This window comes from Falco punctatus (assembly GCF_963210335.1).
Source record: "Falco punctatus genome assembly, chromosome: 14".
Taxonomy (NCBI): Eukaryota; Metazoa; Chordata; class Aves; order Falconiformes; family Falconidae; genus Falco; species Falco punctatus.
Window position 1 is genome coordinate 21358175 of NC_137594.1, and position 11053 is coordinate 21369227.

General features: G+C 49.7%; 1 protein-coding gene and 1 long non-coding RNA gene across 2 annotated transcripts; one reads left to right on the forward strand and one right to left on the reverse strand.

The window, feature by feature from the left end:
* The first annotated feature begins 40 nt into the window (after positions 1-40).
* On the forward strand, positions 41-10275 carry OGFOD1 (2-oxoglutarate and iron dependent oxygenase domain containing 1). The gene is made up of 13 exons (XM_080411138.1): positions 41-301; positions 388-536; positions 624-670; positions 1065-1165; positions 2039-2155; positions 2620-2711; positions 4972-5100; positions 5459-5572; positions 6290-6369; positions 6509-6804; positions 8119-8241; positions 9064-9122; positions 9644-10275. The coding sequence occupies exons 1-13, from the start codon at positions 148-150 to the stop codon at positions 9803-9805; spliced, it is 1623 nt and encodes a 540-aa protein (XP_080267264.1). The 5' UTR covers positions 41-147; the 3' UTR covers positions 9806-10275.
* LOC308073224 lies at positions 6811-9057 on the reverse strand. The gene is made up of 3 exons (XR_013931947.1): positions 8795-9057; positions 8421-8686; positions 6811-7798 (listed from the first exon to the last, which is right to left on the reverse strand). It is a non-coding gene; the product is annotated as an uncharacterized lncRNA (long non-coding RNA).
* Positions 10276-11053: the final 778 nt, after the last annotated feature.

Here is an 11053-nt window from a genome sequence, read left to right on the forward strand (position 1 = left end):
CCTCTCACAGGCCCGCAGCAGCCGCACCCCGCCCTCTTCCCTCACCTTCATTGGTCAGCGCGGCGCGGCTCCGCCCCCGCGCGATCCGATTGGCCCGACGGGCAGCGCGGGGGTTGCTGGGGGCTGTAGTCGGCCAGGGGCTGTGCCATGGGCGCTAAGCGGCGCGGGGCGGCGGCACTGCCACCGGGGAAGAAGCGCGAGAAGCGGGAGGCGCGCGCCGAGCTCTGCGCTGCCCTGAGGGACGCGGCGCTGCGGGAGCGGGCGGCGGTGGCCTGGGGCTGCGGGGAGCCGCTGCGGCACGGTACGGCCCAGCGGGCCTCACCCCCGGGCCTGGCCCGTGTGGCGGCGGGTCCTTCGCTCCCCTCACCGGCGGCGCTTCCCTTGCAGAGACGGCGGTGGTGGTGGAGCCGGCACCGTTCCGGCACGGCGTCATCCCCGGCTTCCTGGCGGGCCCGGCTTTCGCGGAGGCGCTGCGCGATGAGCTGCTGGGCCTCGGCTTCCGCAGGCGGCGCAACGACCTCCTCTCGCTGCGGCAGGTGGGCCCCGGGCCGGGCTGAGCCGCGCCGCGCCGGGCCCCGCCGCCCTAACCCGTGTCCCTTCTTCTCTTGCATGGGCCGCCGCAGTCCGAGGAGCTGGGGGGCAGGCCGGAGCCCCACGTCGCCGCGCTGAGGTAAAGCGCCGGCTCGGGGAGGGGGAGAGCGCCGGGGGGCTCCCCTGGGAGGACGAGGGCTGCGGGGTGGGCCGGTGCCGCGGGGTGGGGCAGGAGCCGGCCCTGAGGAGCGAAGCCCTCGCCGTGGCACCCGGTAAGCTCGTGTGGCCGCGGCTCCTGCCAGCCGGCCTGTGAGTGCCCTCCCAGCGCATCCCGCTTCGCTGCTGCTGGGGATTGTCAGCGACACTGTGTGCACAGGGCTTCGTCCTGGCCAGCTCCTGCGTGGTTCTGTAGGAATACAGAGTCACTGGCTGCAGCTGCACCTTCCACTGTTAAAACGGTTGGAAGGCACGTAATCAATTAGTTTAGGCCATAGCGATAGGTTTTATAACACACCTTATACTTGTCTTCACAGGCATGCTCTGTGTGAAGAATTCAGTGCGTGGCTTTCTGCTGTGACCCAGATAGAGCTGGAGCCAATTATTGATATCTCCTGTGCTAAATATGAATATACCGGTCAGTCTAATAGCAGTCTTTTCCCTAAAGCATCTGTGCGTGTATAGGAAATAAAATGCCTACAGAATACCTAATTACATAAGCCACCCCAGCCCCTTTCCAGTTCTACAGAGTCCTGGAGGCTCTCAGCAGCAAATCAAAGTCTCGGTAAATGAAGTACAAATTAGGGAAAAACTGTTGCTGTAATTCTGTTGCTGATGGCTGTAACTGGGCCCAGTGCTGTTGCAAGCCCCCACCTTTTCAGAGGTGCTCAGCCCCTGTTTGCGTGCCTGCTTCCGTGCGAAAGGGTGACGTGTTCAGCTTCCAAATGCTACAGTTGAGTTTGTGAAGCCTGATGTTAGAACATCACGTTACTGAGTCCAGCTTACAACTGCGCCTATGCTTCTAGTCATGAAAAATCACTGTGAGAAGAGGAAAAATTTTGCTGCTGTCAGCTCTACTTTTTGGAAGTCTTTGACACAACCAATTGTTGGTCCAGCTTTTCTGTTCCCAGGGCTCCCCCTCCCCTCTATTCCAGCAACGAACCTACTCAAAGGGCAGCTCTGTATTTAGGAGTCAGGGCATGAATCATTCTTGAAGTCACAAATCTCTGTCCGCTGTTCCCAGAGGCAGCCGAGGCGGGGTGGATGATGAGTTATAACTGCCTGTACCTTCAGAGCGGGCTAATCTGCCAGCTGCAGTGCAGTCCAATCCCACAGAAGTTAATCTTGCAAATTTTGTGCTGGTGATGCTGACGAGTGAAAATGCAGTTCTTGGAAAGGGCGTGTTTTTTCTTGTTGTATCCTTGCGGGGACAAAGCAGGGAAGCAGTGACTACAATGAATCATGCGTGTGCTGGAAAGATGCTGCTGCAGCAAAACATCTATAATTGCAGATGTCTTGCTGTGCCATGATGATGAGCTGGAAGGTCGGAGAATTGCTTTCATCCTGTACCTCGTGCCACCCTGGGAGAAAAGCGATGGGGGAACACTGGACCTCTATAGTGCAGACGGTAAGAGCACTGAGCTCAGCCTCAGGTGGCTGAAAATGATGAAGCTTACGAGCCCCTTGCAGCAGCTCTCTCCTCAAACAGCAGAAGGGAAATAGTTTCTTTCTTGTCCAGAGAAGCTAATGTATTGGTAAAATTTGCACCATAGAGATGGACAGTAGCAGGCTTTGCAGACAGTGCTATTGGGTGACAGCAGAAAAAGGAACGTCCTTTTTGACCATTTTTTTGCAAGGCCCAAGAATGGCAGCAGGATGGAACCGATGCCAGTAACTGTGCTTGAAACTCTAAACTGATGGAAATAACTTGCCTTTCCAGTGACAGAAGTCCTCTGTTTTCTCACCCAGCCCTTGTTCTGAATGCCATCCATTATACCCAGATGTCTTGCCAGTCGCCATGTCATGAGAAATAGCAGTTTCTAGGGAGTTCCAGTTCATATATTAATGAGAGTATGTTTTCTTCCTCTTCAGAACACTTTCAGCCACAGCAGATCGTCAAGTCATTAGTGCCTTCGTGGAACACACTGGTTTTCTTTGAAGTGTCTCCAGTCTCTTTCCACCAGGCAAGGAGCGCGCTTTTTTCATTTTTTGATTCTCATTGTTGTGGTTTTTCACTCTCTGTGTTATTATAAACCTGATAAGGAGGAAGAAGGGAAAGAGAGCAGAACTGTGGGTAGAGTGAATACTCATGCTGAGTGCTGTATGTTACAGTCAGGGCTTCAATGACTTTAAGGAGGACAAGAACTAACAAAGCCAACTTTAGACTGTCAGTCTAGCTTCATCCTGGGGGAAGAAAAACTTCCGTTTTGTGTTGGTGTCCTGGCAAGCCACTGCTGTGGATTTGGCTATGGTTTCAAGACAGACTTCTCGTTTGTTTGCTTGTTTTAAACTAGCTCACGTTTTTCACGTGGAGGCTGTGACTTTGCTCCAGTAGAGCTCCTCAGCACGTCACCTTGCCCACAGGGTACTCTGCGGATACGGCTTTGCCCCCTCAGTAACACAGCTGTAGTGCTGTACCCTGCAGTAGAAATGCTGATATGGTTAAGTAGCACTTTTTGGCACTTATCAGGAAGATGCCTGGGAACAGGATGAATAATCCATGGGACTGCACAATATGAACACTTGAGTGAAATCTGAAACTCCTGTGTACTTGAGATACCACAGACTGTAACAAACGGGGCCAAATTGCAGAAAGTTGGAGAGGAAGATGATGATTGGTGATGTAGGCTGGGCATGTCCTCACTTAGACTGCTTAGGGGTTTATTTTTGTATCATTTAATCAGTTAATTAATGGAAGCATCTACCTGGTCACTGCCCTAATTGTTTTCAGGTAGTGATTTAATCTTGTTACAAAAATCCATGTTCCATGTAACCGTGTGACTGGCTCCTACTGACCTAAATTTAATCCAACACATTAGCACTAATCAGAGTCCTGCGTACTGTCTCTGATGCTGGTAACACAGGCAATAAACTCAGCTTAAAGAATAAATTTAATTTTTAAATAACACTCCCAGTTAAGCATAATGCTTGTGAATCAAAGCCTCCCAGATCTGGACCTCACTGGTTGTGCCCAGAGTTATTTGCTGAGCCACTGAATCATTTCTTTGACCCTTTCATCAGGAAAACATAGAGCCTGTGAAATTACTGTTACAGGATCTAAGGGTCAGACTGATACGAAACCTTCACAGCACATGCCAGCCTTAAATCCCTCTCAGACATTGGGCAGAGAGCATTTAGTCAGTACTTCCTAACAGATCTTCAGGTTTTGGCTTTCGTGGTGTACAATTTCTTCTGCAGATAGCAAACAAAGCTGTGAGTGTTCGCTGAGCAGAGCAGGTCCATGAGCTTCTAACGCCAGGCATTCCTCTGGTTTCCATTTCCTAAATGATTCAGGATTTGGTAGACATTCCAGATAACCTAGAACTTCTCAAAGTCACGCAAGGAAAGGGCCGCTACAGCTCTGTAACAATCGGTAAGAGCCTAAACCTTTTTAGAGTGGTCTATGTATCTTCCTCCTGTTCCATCAGACTGTTCTAAAAAAAAACAAAACAAAAAAACCACAGTGCAAAGTCTTTATATGCTATTGAAAAACTACAATTTGCAGCTTGCAACCAGTTATAAGGGGCTAGCACTCTCTTTGCACTACTGTTGCAGTACAGCACCCTGAAGTGTAAAATTATTCAATTTAGCCCAGTTTACTTCTGCACAATTTGATGAAATCAAGATTTAACAGTGGCCATCACTGTGCAAAAACCCAGGGTTTCCACAGGCCAGGTTAAATGCCAGGACAGAGGGGCTGCTCTTAGTCTGAGAGGTAGAGGAAAAGCCAAAGGTATCAGGCAAATGCCCTTCATGATGATGTTACAGCACTTTTAAAAAAGTTAGAGACACAAATGTAGACCAGTATAGTCTGCTGTGGCCTACAAATGCTCAGCGTTTTCTGAGTTTCCGGATTAAGCTGTGACAGCTAATTTTTGCAGCCTATGATAGCTGAGTCTTCAACAGCATAAATGGTAGAAAAATAAAGTACAATTACTTTTAGTAACGACTCAAAGCTCTCACAGGGAGGGAATGGATTCTGCTGGGAGCTTGGAGTACAAGCTTGGGCTGGGATTCTGGAAACCTACAAAGTTTGCTTTAGCCCTCTCTCTGCGAGCCAAGAATAATCCAGCCTGGTCTGGCCCTTGTCTGACTTTTCTGTGTATGCAGCAGGCTCTCTGGAGCCAGGTCCTTCTCCTGCGATGGCTCTACACGGTGCCTGTTACAGCTGGCCCTTAAATGTTTTGATTCTGAACCATGACATGCTGGTCGATGTTGTTCCAGGTGTCAGAAATTCTGTCCGAGGAGAAGTGCCGCTTGTCAGTGAGCGGCTGGTTTCACGGCCCATCAATAGTCAGACCTGCACGCCACGTTGAAGCTGCCTTGCCCAGGAGCCCACACATCCCCTATGATGTGCGTAACAACCTACATCTGCTTATCTGTATTTCTGTTTCTTTCATGTCCCTGGAATACCTGTTACAGGATGCACTGATGCTTGAGGATGCTTTAATCTTTAACGTATCCTGTTCCTTCTTCCCCTCCGCCCCCCCCTAAATTTGTAGCTGGTTTCTTTCTTCTGTATCTTTTTTGACTGTACGTTTTGCATACCTACAGTAGTGCAGAGAATGCAGCAAATACTTGTGCTGCCATGAAATAAATTAAGGAATGGAGTGTGTGTGTGTAGGAATCTAGCCCTGTGGCCAGCTGGGTAAGGGGGAACTGGGGAATCCTTACTTTTGCAAATTCAGCTTCAACTCCATTTCCCTTCCAGCATGAAATCTTGTATGAGTGGATCAATCTAGTTTATTTGGACATGGACTCCCAAGCTCAAATCCAGGAGGAATTTGAGGAGCGATCAGAAATTCTCCTGAAAGATTTTCTGAAGGTGAGCCCAGTGGTTCAATCCAATGCGGTCTGCTGATGTGTCATGCAGGCTGGGAAGGGCCTTGCTTCTACGGCTGTCAGCTAAAACACTCTCTAGTGTCACTAACAGGGAATGGACTAGGTGACCTCCAGAGGCCACTTCCAATGTCAGCCATTCTGGGATTCTGTGGATGGATCCCCTGTGGCTGCCTGTACGCTGTTGCACAAGGACTCATAAAAAAATCATATGCTTTGCTTCAATATTCTTGTTTCCTGCAAGAAGCAAAGCAGAGGATGGAAACCCATGTCATCCTTCCTGCTTCCTAGCTTTGTGGTGATCAGTGTCCTTTCTTGTCCCTCAGATCTCACAGCCTAGCACTCGGGGAACTCAACCCATGTGCAAAACAGATGACTCATAATGCTTCTGTCTTACTTGAAAGGCTTTGCTTCTCAAGGCTGATTGACCTCTGGTTTACTGGCATCCCTATCTCAGTGAAATTGCATTCTCACCCAGCAGGCAATCCAGTAGCATTTGATAACCTCTTGGTCACTGCCACTGAAAAGACACGATGCCCAGGCAGGCTCTGCCTCTCAGTTCAGCAGTCCCTGGGAGCCTCAGACAAAATTAGAGAAAAAGTGAAGTGTGCCATATCTGAGAGTAAACAATGGCTTCTTCTAGCGCACCGAGGGACACCTGGGAGCTAAATGTTAATGTTTCTGCGCTGCCTTTCTCTCCTAGAAAGAGAAATACCAACTACTGTGTGAAGCTTTGGAGAACAAAGACATCCAGTGGATTAGTCGGGGGCCTGCCAATAAAAGGTAGGGAAGGACAGTGCCCTGCGCCTATTGATCTGGCCAGGCAGGAACTGCCTGCACTGGCTGACACTGCCCCCGTGGACTGGTCCCTGTTGGTTCTCCAGCAGGAAGCACATCTGCTGATACATCTGCTGTCTTTCAGATGCTATGAGACAGCAGGGGAAGACAGCCTCCCTGACGTCCTGAGGAAATTCCTGCAGTTCTTACGCTCTGAGGCCTTGTTCTTACTGCTTTCCAACTTCACTGGCCTAAAGCTGCATTTCCTGGCTCCCACTGATGAGGATGAAGATGCTGGGGAAGGAAGAGCAGCAGACGCCGCTGGGCACGGTAGTCCCAAACTGCAGCAGGAAGAGACTGAAGAGCGCACTGATAGCAGTCCCCATGGGCCAGACCAGCCTGACAACATCCCTGAAGCACAAGACAGCAAGGTGCAGAACAGTAAGTAGAGCAGCAGCAGTGTGACAGAACTTGAGCAGAATCCTGGCGTGAAGGGTGTCAGCAGCAGAATTCCCCATGATTTTCGTGGAACTACCATTTCACCTTGTACCGCAGCAAGCACGGGACAGATACAGGACTCGAAGCATGTCAGATCGGGTAGCTAAAATAAGTGACCATCGCAAAAGCCTTTGGACTAAATTAATGACTAACTTGAAAATACCATTTTGAACAGGCCTAAGTCATAAGGGTGAGACTTCTGTAGGAGTTAAGGCATGAGGGGAGGTGTTAATTAATTGCCCAGTAATCTTGCCAATAGTTCCATCGTTTCTATGTCCACGTATTCTTGTTTCATATAAAGTAGATTCTTGTATGAGATACCAAATCAAAAGGAAAAAAGTGAATGGACCAGAAAACAATTTCAGAATTAGAAATCTGGTATCTAAAATTAGGATTTAACCTTTCAGAAGATGCTGCCAGCCTGAATTCAGTTGTCAGCAATGAGGTATTGTTCCTAGCAAAGACTAGATTAATTTTGGATTTGTGGATTGGTGCTGTTTATTTTCAACAGTGGCTTTGAAGTTTAAGGGTAGAATTTTTGAAAATGCTCATCTTGCACTGCATCAGGCAAGTTAGTGGACATTGGAATAAGAGGTAATAAAAAAAGTCCTACTGAAGATCCCAGCGGAACATGTACCTGGTACAAAGGCTTTGTTTTTCTGGTTTCCACGGCTAGTCATTTTGCCTCTTCCATCTGCCACGTTTCTGGTGTGTGATTTTAAATTCACATATGAGAAGGGCATAGTTCAGGGCTCCATGGATGGAAAACTGAGACAGACCCATGAGAAAAAGACTTCCCCAGCCTGTGGCACACCTCCTGGGGTGGCACCCACAGCGAGCTCAGAGCCATATCCTTCACTGAAGCTTCTGGTAGTTCCAGCGTACTTGCAGAGCAGATAGGTTGCTGGTTCCTGGGGTTCGGAACTCCATTGTAAATCTGGGAGGGGACAAAACAGAAAAGGAGGAAGTGGTTAAAACAAAGCACATTGTAACCTGGACCTGTCAAAGAGCAAATCTTGGCCCCACTCCTCCACATTATTCGAAGTGCCTAACTTAGAGCCATCTCTAGAAAATAAGTTAACGTGAGCTCTGTGGGTTTGGGGTTTTTTTTCCCTTTACAGTTTGCTGGGGCCGGGAAAGACAGTTCCACAGCGGTGTGCAGTGCAGGGCCTTGTCCCCCTGCATACCTTGAGCTCAGCAGGCAGCAGTTATTATACAACTTCATTGCTTCCCTGGCTTGTCTGCTCCCTCTCCTAGGCTCAGGTACGCCTGTGTGTGCGGGGCTGCTGAGGCGCTGGACCCATGGGCACTATACTCTAGTCCATGACACCCAAGCAACCGAATTTGCTCTTGACCTGCTCTTCTTCTGTGGCTGTGAGGGTAAGCGGACAAGAGAGATGTCAGACCCTGCTGATGAGGGTCACCTGAAGGAGGCACTTCTGAATTCTCAGCAGTGCTACAATAGCCAAAATTTCCCTGCTTTTTCCTACATAGAAGGGCTCTGTAGACTTAATCCTAGTTCTTGCTTCTGCTTAAACCCTGGTTTCGGTAGTCCTTACCCAAAGGTTTAGGATTGCGGCCTTGGGATCAGCTTGGCCTCTGCTGCTGGAGCCAGGAGGTGGCGCTTGGGCAGAGGGAAGGCTGTCTCTGCCTGGCAGGCTCTGAGCAGGGTGGAGGGTTGGGTGGCCAGAATACCCACCGACAGCATTCCGTTCCACCCCTTTGCTCATCAAAGTTGGTACCGTGCCTCCAATTCACAAAGCCTGGGGTTTTCAAAAGTTACTTCAGGCCTGGCTGGGCGTTTTAGGTTGATTGCTAGATAGTGCTGAAAACAAAGATGTAAACATAAGCATTTTGGACCAGCTGAGCCCAGAATGCACAGCTGAAACCACCTGGCACGTGCCGGTGATCATACTGAAATCCTTCTGTGTACCTGCTAAGGCAAAGCTGTTCTACATGTCAGGAGCAGGGCGCCAGGCAACCTTCAGTGGGCCATTGGTGGTAAAAGGCAAATCCAGTATATTTGCTTCAAGTTGCTTCTGAACAGGAGAAAAAAAAAAAACAGACTGGCAGGAGGTAAAGTGGGAATCGTCCTGTATCCAGTAACTTTGGGGAGCAGGGTGGAAAAACAGCATCTCCAGGAAGGCTGTATGGAGTCTGGACAGTGCTGGACTTTCAAAGAATCTTTCTTTCTGTTTTAAGACTGGGATCCGGAATATGGTGGCTTTACTTCCTACATCGCTAAAGGTGAAGATGAAGAGGTAAGGACCTCAGGTGCTAGCTGCAACTTGGATAAAGCTGTTCGGGGTGGAGAGACATAATTACACTTTATCATAATGCTAACATAATCCTGAGGGTGCTCAGTCCCATACTGGAGCTCTTCTGCCTGAGCTGCCGCTCGTGGGCATCGCTCCAGCTTCGAGAGGCTAGTGTTCATCGTAAAGCTTGAGGCTCAGGCCTGACACCACCTGCACCTGGTGGCATTCTGCAAGCCTCCGAGGGGCACGAGGCTGTAGCAGAGATGCTGCTTTTCCTGGGAAGTGCTGTTTACTAGGGTTGCATTTGGTATTGGTACTAGTGACAGTGAGGAAATCCAGAATCCCTTACTGTGTAATAAATGCTTTAGATTGAGGGGGTAGGGAAATTAAAATAGAGACCTAGTTCATTTTCTAACACTAGACCTTTGTTCTGACTAGCCTTTGAAACTCGTTTATTTCTTCCTCAATGATATCAAAGCCATTTTTGTGAAATTAACTTCCTCCCTTACTTTCATGTCTTGTAGCTGTTGACGGTGAATCCAGAGGACAACTGCTTGGCCTTGGTTTACAGAGACAAAGAAACAGTGCAGTTTGTGAAATACATCAATCATCGTAGCTTGGCACGCCTGAACAAGCATCCCACCAGAACAGGATTTTGGGATTTTGCCTTTGTCTACTATGAGTGATGGTGCGGAGTGTGACCGCTGTCAGAGAACAGCGGTGGTGGTGGGCAGCAGGTTTCTGTCCAGGCCCAGGCACACTTTGCTGATGCTAAGAGCTGTACCCTACCACGTTGTGTCCAGGTGACTTTAAACCGTACAACTGGAAATCCAGGCTTCTCCTGAGTCCACTGTAACATGCACTTGGACTGCTTTTAATGTTACGTCGAGGGGGTCATTGTCACACAACTCTGTCAGCTTCCTGGCTGTTCTCTCATGCAGGTTAGCACCACGGCATGCATTGCTAACCTGTCAGGGTGAAAACTGTAATTGTACATTGCCCCAAGCTGAGGGCTGATTTTATTTAAAAAAAAAAAAAAATGGGTCAGTTAAATGCTTCAAACACGGGTTGGGCAAGTTTTGTTACAAAATGCCCAAGACATTTTGTGGAGCTTAACTGTTGGTAGAGGCAGAAATAAAGGAGCTGGGAAATAAGAGGTTTTTCCAGCTACACAACTCCATGGAGTTGGGAAGGAAGACAGGCTATCAAGCTGCTGGGTTGAGAAGGACCCGGCACAATAACAAGGAGCAGGACTTTGTTATGCTAAATGCTGTGCAGACAGACCCAGCTGCAGTCCTTTCTCCAAACGATTTACAAGCTAAAAGGACAAGAGAGGAGACCAGCTCCTGCACACTCTGCCTGCATGGGGATGTGGATGGCACTCTGCTTGGGAGGTGGAAGGGTGGCAGCTCCAGCCTCAGCACTAGGCTGGCTGCAGGCGCGTGGGAAGTCGCCTCTTCCCGGCTTGTCAGCCACTGACATGGCCTGGTGTCCTGGTAGCTTTGTCCTGGGGTCTGCTGGGCTCCAGCATGGGTTCCGTCACTGGAGATCAGCTCAGATCTTTCCAGGCAGCAGATATCTAGGTCCTAGGGTACATAGTACGAGAAAGGCGGTGAGCTTGGTGCAGTACCTCACCCTGCATGTGCCTGCAGCGCTGCGCACCTGCCCCACGTTCACCGAGGCAGGACTGTGCCACTGTCCCCTCCAGGAGCTGCCGTAGCAGAGCTGTGCTGGTTGCTGCAGGAGGCAGCCAGACTGCAGAACACCGCACTGGAGGCTCAGCCCTGGCCTGCACACGCTTGCCTGAAACCGCTTTTGGCAAGGCAGAGACACAGGTGTACTTTCAGCTCATGCAAGCCAGGCAGTGCAGGCCGTGGGCTTGCAGCGAGCTGGGGAGAGCGTGCACATTTCATTCCTCCTGCCTCTCCCAGCCA

Excerpts from the sequence above, each read along its gene's own strand:
- OGFOD1 (XM_080411138.1), top strand. The coding sequence starts at position 148 with ATGGGCGCTAAGCGGCGCGGGGCGGCGGCACTGCCACCGGGGAAGAAG. Across the intron at positions 671-1,064 it reads CCCCACGTCGCCGCGCTGAG|GCATGCTCTGTGTGAAGAAT; the intron begins GTAAAGCGCCGG and ends TTGTCTTCACAG. Across the intron at positions 1,166-2,038 it reads TGCTAAATATGAATATACCG|ATGTCTTGCTGTGCCATGAT; the intron begins GTCAGTCTAATA and ends CTATAATTGCAG.